General features: G+C 44.6%; 1 protein-coding gene across 1 annotated transcript in view; it reads left to right on the top strand.

Annotated features, from left to right (window-relative positions):
* Positions 1–7,454, top strand: part of DHTKD1 (dehydrogenase E1 and transketolase domain containing 1) — a 61,567-nt gene that overhangs the window by 31,413 nt on the left and 22,700 nt on the right. Inside the window, exons 8-10 of the mRNA XM_011934215.1 lie at positions 341–653; positions 2,895–2,979; positions 3,455–3,594. Coding sequence (XP_011789605.1) covers positions 341–653; positions 2,895–2,979; positions 3,455–3,594 — 538 coding nt within the window. The remainder of the gene's footprint in view (positions 1–340; positions 654–2,894; positions 2,980–3,454; positions 3,595–7,454) is intronic.

A 7,454-nucleotide genomic window follows, 5' to 3' on the forward strand; every position in this document is an offset into this window, starting at 1 on the left:
GCTCACTGCAACCTCCACCTCTTAGGTTCAAGCAATTCTACTGCCTCAGCCTCCTGAGTAGCTGGAATTACAGACGCCTGTCACCACACCAAGCTATTTTTTTGTAGTTTTATTAGGGATGGGGTTTCACCATGTTGACCAGGCTGGTCCCGAACTCTGACCTTAGGTGATGTACCCAGCTTGGTCTCCCAAAGTGCTGAGATTGCAGGCGTGAGCCACTGCACCTGTCGAATGCCTTTTTAGAGTGCTGACACTCCACCGTGCTTGACAGTGACTCTCTCTGTCTCTGTTAGATTGTTACAGGTCAGATTGATTTTTGTTTCTCTTCTTTCTTGGACAGAGCTCGAAAGAGTATCCCAGACACATATGCAGAGCACCTCATTGCCAGTGGACTCATGACGCAGGAGGAGGTGTCTGAAATAAAATCCTCCTACTATGCTAAGTTGAATGATCACTTAAATAACATGGCCCACTACAGCCCCCCTGCCCTGAACCTGCAGGCCCACTGGCAGGGCCTGGCTCAGCCAGAAGCACGAATCACCACCTGGAGCACAGGTGTGCCCCTCGACCTCCTGCAATTTGTTGGCGTGAAGTCTGTAGAGGTGCCGAGAGAGCTGCAGATGCACAGTCACCTGCTGAAGACACATGTTCAGGTGGGCAGCTTCCCAATGGCTGGTTATTGCTTCTCCTTCCTGCTCAGCAAACGAACTGACGTTGGTCTGGTCTTTTCGGTTGGCTGATTCATTTGACAGATATTTATTGTGTGTCGTTAGGTTCTAGAAACTGATCCTAGGGTTGTTTTGGTACTGATAGTTACCTCAGATTTTCTCTACTTTTCTTTTTCCTTCATGTATTTATTTATGCATGTTCGTACCTTACATGTACCTGGAATATATGTACACTATAAAAAAATACAGAGATACAATAATGTCTGTTTTTATTTTTTCAACCAGTGAGTAGAAAACACTTTAATTGTTTCAGGTGGCTTAAATAAAAGAAACAAAAATCAACAGACATACCCCAAAGAAGCCCCTTAAACATGCCAACGTTTTACGTATTGTCTTAGGATCACTATAGGATGACAAACCGCCCTGGTGGGCCAGGGACTTAGGGGTTTTCTGGAGTGTGGGACTTTCATAGAGATTTTCTGGAGTGTGGGACTTTCATAGAGATTTTCTGGAGTGTGGGACTTTCAGTGCTAAAACATGGAGAGCAAAGAGTTAAAGGCCTTTATCTTTTTTAAGCTTGAAGATGAGGAACTTTGCCTTCTAAATTATTTTATTTTATGTTATTTTTGAGATGGAATCTCACTGTGTCGCCCTGGCTGGTGTGCAGTGGTGTGATCTCAGCTCACTGCAACCTCTGCCTCCCAGGTTCAAGCGAGTCTCCTGTCTCAGCCTCCTGAGTAGCTGGGATTACAGGCACGTGCCACCGTGCCCAGCTAATTTTTGTATTTTTAGTAGAGATGAGTTTTCACCATGTTGGCCAGGTTGGTCTTGAACTCCTGACCTCAGTTGATCCACCTGCTTTGGCCTCCCAAAGTGCTGGGATTACAGGTGTGAGCCGCCGTTGCCCAACACGAATTATTTTCAAACACTAACTTGGCCAGGCACGGTGGCTCCTATCTGTAATACCAGTGCTTTGGAAGGCCAAGGTGGAAGGATTGCTTGAGCCCAGAAGTTCAAGACCAGCCTGGGCAACATAGTGAGACCTCATCACTAGTAAAGTTTAAAAAAATAGCCTGGCATGCTGGCGCGTGCCTGTAGTCTCAGCTCCTCAGGAGGCTGAGGTGGGAGGATTGCTTGAGGCCAGAATGTTGAGCCTGCAGTGAACTGAGATTGTGCCACTGTACTCCAGCCTGGGTGACAGAATGAGACCCTGTTTCTCCAAAAAAAATAAAAGAAATTAAAATAAAAACAACCCATTAGCTCTAAGTTTTTGTTATAGGTACAGAGACTATTACAACAAACTGTAATATGTACTCATCACCCAGCTTAGGAAATAGGATGTTATAAATAAGATCCCCACATACTCCTCCTTGATCCGTCTCCTCCCACCTCTGCAGAGGTAACTGCTAACCTAAGCACGTGTTTGTTTTACCTGTTTTAAAATTGTATATAGGCCCGGTGTGGTGGCTCACGCCTGTAATCCCAGCACTGTGGGAGGCTGAGCCAGGCAGATCATTTGAGTTCAGGGGTTCAAGACCAGTCTGACCAACATCACGAAACCCCTTCTCCACTAAAAAGTACAAAAATTAGCTGGGTGTGGTGGTGCGCACCAGTAGTCCCAGCTACTCAGGAGGCTGAGGCAGGAGAATCACTTGAAACAGGGAGGCCGAGGTTGCATTCAGCCAAGATCTCACCACTGCTCTCCAGCCTGTGTGAGAGAGACTGTCTCAGAAAAAAAAACCAGACCAACTGTGTATAATTGCTCTCTTTCTCTAATGTATCCCTCTGCACTCTGTTTTTATTCAGCATTGTTTTTGATGCTTAATTTTATTGCATTGTTTTTTGTTTGTTTGTTTTTTTTTTTGAGACCGAGCCTTGCTCTGTCGCCTAGGCTATAGTGTAGTAGAGCCATCTCAGCTCACTGTACCCTCTGCCTCTCAGGTTCAAGTGATTCCCTGCCTCAGCTTCCTGAGTAGCTGGGATCATAGGGACATGCCACCAGGCCTAGCTAATTTTTGTATTTTTAGTAGAGATGGAGTTTCACCACGTTGTCCAGGCTGGTCTCGAATTCCTGACCTCAAGTGATTCACCTGCCTCAGCCTCCCAAAGTGCTGGGATTACAGGCGTGAGCCACCATGCCTGGCCTGCATTAAATTTTTTGTACTCATTGTGAAAAAGGAGATGAATTCTTAGACATTCCTTTTTTTCTTCCTCTGAATTTTACAGTCCAGAATGGAGAAGATGATGGACGGAACCAAGCTAGACTGGGCCACCGCGGAAGCTCTTGCCTTGGGTTCCCTACTTGCTCAAGGTAAGAATTTTCTGTCTAGCTAGTAGAGAGTACTTTTAATCACGTTTGCTACCTGTTACCTTTCAGTTTATTTGAGTTATAACTACCTCCCATTGTGTTCATTGACCAGGAAGGTTCTAAAACATGTTAATTTTTCTTTCCTGACAATATTACTTAATTGTAGTATAAGTCATGCTGACAACCTTCATCAGAGTATAGACATAGGACAGTTATGCCTGGGAAACAAAGGGCTAGTGCTGGATGTACTGGAAAGATAGTTTTCTCTAAAAATTGCAGGGCCCATGATACCTCTCCATTCTTACAGAGTCTCATCTTAACTATAGACTTTTGAATATCAGACAGCATATATTAATAACTATCTGTTATCCTAAGGAAAATTCTCAGGATTAAGCCAGTATATAAGAATTTAGAGTCACCACACCTTATTATTAGGTTATTTATGGGAATCTGACTTTTTTTTTCTTTCTTGCTTAAGGTTTTAATGTTCGTCTAAGTGGCCAAGATGTTGGCCGTGGAACTTTCAGTCAGAGACATGCAATGGTGGTTTGCCAGGAGACCGATGACACCTACATCCCCCTGAACCATATGGACCCCAATCAGAAGGGGTTTCTAGAGGTGAGATGTTTCTATAGCTGTTGTAAAATCCAGGTGCCATCAATTACAGTTCCAGGATCTTAGAACAAATAGGAACGAGTGCTGGCAACTTTGAGTTCAGTACCTTTGGAAGTAAAGGGGTGCTAGATGGGTGGATGAGGTGGGTCTGTCAATTTGGGATGGAAGTAACCCACTAGAGAGTAGGCTGGAGCTTTCTTCTTCTGGTGACTTATCTGTAATCATGTAAATGTCAAATCGAGGTGTTTTGTCAACTCAAAGTTGACATTATCATCTGCATATTGTGGTAATTCATTAAAATTATTCAGAGATGTGGATGAGTCAGTATTCCTTGCCTACTTAAGGAAAGCAAAATCGCACATCCTCAAGGTTACCTGTTCCCTGAGGTATGATCGATTTGACAGATGTACACATAACCATGTATTTCTTTCTTTCTTTTTTTTTTTTGAGACTTAATCTTCCTCTGTTGCCCAGGCTGGAGTGCAGTGGTGCCATCTTGGCTCACTGCAACCTCCACCTCCTTGGCTCAAGGAATCCTCATGCTTCAACTTCCTGAATGGCTGGGACCATGGGCTTGAGGTGCCATTCCTGGCTAATTTATTTATTTTTTGTAGAGATGGAGTTTCGCCATGTTGTTCAGGCTGGTCTTGAACTCCTGGCCTCAAGCAGTCCACCTGCCTTGGCCTCCCAAAGTGCTGGAAGTATAGGTGTGAGCCGCTGCACCCAGCCAGATGTAACCATGTATTTCTGTGTAGCAGCTTCTGTGCCCTTCTCTTTCGTGCCTTAAGGGCAGTACTGGAGTTTTCATTTATTTACCTCAAACAATTATTCAAGTGTCTAGCACATGATGTTTATGAAAATAACTTACTCTTTAAGGTAAGTTGAGTGGCATGTCGTCTTCTTTCCTACTCTAGCCATTAGTTTGAGAACATCATCTTGAGTTACTGACACCCTATAAAAAAATTCATTTGGCGGCCGGGTGTAGTGGCTCACGCCTGTAATCCCAGCACTTCGGTAGGCTGAGGCGGGCAGATCACGAGGTCACCATTTTGACCATCCTGGCCAAAATGGTGAAACCCCATCTCTACTAAAAATATAAAAATTAGCTGGGCATGGTGGCACGTATCTGTAGTCCCAGCTGCTCAGGAGTTTGAGGCAAGAGAATCGCTTGAACCCGGGAGGTGGAGGTTGCAGTGAGCTGAGATCGTGCCACTGCACTCCAGCCTAGTGATAGAGCAAGACTCCATTTCAAAAAAAAAAAAAAATTCACTTGGCAAAAGCCACATTTTAGGAAGATAACTGAAGGGATATGGAGCTCATCTTTTCTTTTAAGTTAGTCCAAAATCTACCCTTGGATCAAGTCAGATTGCTGAACTAGATACTGAAATGTTTAGTATTCCCCTACCTCACATAAGCTTTCATTGAATTGTGCTTTGATATTTATTATCAGTTTTGAATTTTGCTATTGAAAAAGTCCCAATTAAATACATGTGTCTATTTTGTGGATACTGTTGAAGATTTAATTTATATTATTTATTTATTTTTGAGACGGAGCCTCACTCTGTCACCCAGGCTGGAGTGCCGTGGCATGATCTTGGCTCACTGCAACCTCTGCCTCCTGGGTTGGAGCAGTTCTCCTGCCTCAGCCTCCCAAGTGGCTGGGATTATTTGGCTTCCCAGAGTGCTGGGATTACAGGTGTGAACCACCACACCTGGCCGAAGATTTAATTTATTATTTAGGCTGGGTGTGGTTGCTTACACCTGTAATCCCAGCACTTTGGGAGGCCAAGGCAGGCAAATCACTTTAGGCCAGGAGTTCAACACCGGCCTGGCCAACATGGTGAAACCCTGTCTCTACTAACGATACAAAAATTAGTCGGGTTTGGTGGCACACGCCTGTAATCCCAGCTACTCGGGAGGTTGAGGCAGAATTGCTTGAACCCAGGAGGTGGAGGTAGTGAGCCGAGATCATACCACTGCACTCCAGCTTGGGCAACAGAGCAAGACTCTGTCTCAAAAAATAATAATAGTAATTTATTATTTAATACCGTCTCCTCTATGTGAAAACCCTGGGAGAAACTCCTGCTTGATTTTGGTAGTGAGAGTAGCCGTATTTTCGTAAGCAGTGATCTGCCTTTATTGTCTATGTTGAATTTTATAACTGACCAGCGTTCCCTTATCAATAATGGCTTCTAGGAAGGGACAGAGGCCAGGCAGCCTTCATGATAAGTGAATAGGTCCTTGGGGTGTGTTTTTTCCCCAACTCTGTTGTACATCTCAATCTGTGTGTGTGTGTGTGTGTGTGCGCGCGCGTGTGTGACAGGTCCTCCTCTGTTGCCCAGGCTGGAGTCCCATGGTGCAATTCTAGCTCACTGTAGCCTCCAGCTGTTAGGCACAAGCAATCCTCCCACCTCAACCTCTTAGGTAGCTGGGACTACAGGCAAGCACCACGAGGCCTGGCTAACCGTAAATATTTTGTAGAGATGGGGTCTCACTGTGATGGCCAGTGTCGTCTTGAATTCCTGGCCTCAAGCAATCCTCCTGCCTTGGCCTCCCAAAGTGCTGGGATTATAGGCGTGAGCCGCCGTGCCCAGCCTAGAGGATTTTTATTTTTTTAAATAAAAGCTTTATTGAGCTATAACTCATAAAATTCAACCTCTCAGTGTGTACACTTGAGCAGTTTGTAGTCTATTCAGAGTTGTGTAATCATCACCACTATCTAATTTTAGAACATTTTCATTGTCCTAGAAAGAAAGCCCACGCCCATTAGCAGTCACTGCCCACTTCTTCCTCCCTCCAGCCCCTGGACACCACTCATCGACTTGTTTCTATTGATCTGCCTATTTTGGATGTTTCATGTAAATAGGATGGTATAACATGTGGCCTTTTGTGACTGGCTTCTTTGACTTGGCATCATGTTTTCAAGGTCCGTCCATGCATGTAGCATGTATCAGTTCATCCTTTTTTTTTTTTTGAGACCAAGTCTTGCTCTGTCACCCAGGCTGGATTGCAGTGGCACAGTCTCGGCTCGCTGCAGCCTCAGCTTTTTAGGTTAAAGTGGTTCTCCCACCTCAGTCTCCTGAGTAGCTGGGACTGCAGGTGTGTGCCACCAGGTCCTGTTAATTTTTATATTTGTAGCAGAGACTGGGTCTTGCCACATTGGCCAGGCTGATCTCAAACTTCTGACCTCAAGTGATCTGCCCATCTCAGCCTCCCAAAGTGCTGAGATTATAGGCGTGAGCCACCACACTCTGCCCATCCTTCCTTTTTATTCCAAAATAATATTCTATAAAGATGTGACTTAAACATATATTTTTTTAAAATTTGAAAGAAACACAAAATTACCAAAATGTTGTATACAGTAAGGAACTTTTTCTTATTTTCTTTTTCTTTTGAGACAGGATCTTGCTCTGTCACTCAGGCTGGAGTGTAGTGATGCAATCACAGCTCGCTGCAGCCTCGACTTCCTGTGTCCAAGTGATCCTCCTACCTCCTCTTTTCCATCTTGAACCATTTGAGAGAAGGTTGCCATCCTGGTGCCCCCTAGTGTGTATTTCCACAAACAGGGACATCCTTCTCCATCATAACACACCAAAATCAGGAAATTAACACAGAGATGACTACCATGTATTTCTCAAACCAAGATCAGCTTTTTTTCTTTTCTTTTTTTTTTTGAGGCAGAGTCTCAGTCTGTTGCCCAGGCTGGAGTGCAGTGGCACAATTTCGGCTCAATGCAACCTCCATCTCACAGGTTCAAGCAATCCTCCCACCTCAGCCTCTTGAGTAGCTGGGACTACAGGCCTGCACCACCACGCCCAGCTAATTTTTGTATTTTTTGTAGAGACTGGGTTTCACCATGTTGG

This window comes from Colobus angolensis, unplaced genomic scaffold (assembly GCF_000951035.1).
Source record: "Colobus angolensis palliatus isolate OR3802 unplaced genomic scaffold, Cang.pa_1.0 Scaffold133, whole genome shotgun sequence".
Classification (NCBI taxonomy): Eukaryota; Metazoa; Chordata; class Mammalia; order Primates; family Cercopithecidae; genus Colobus; species Colobus angolensis.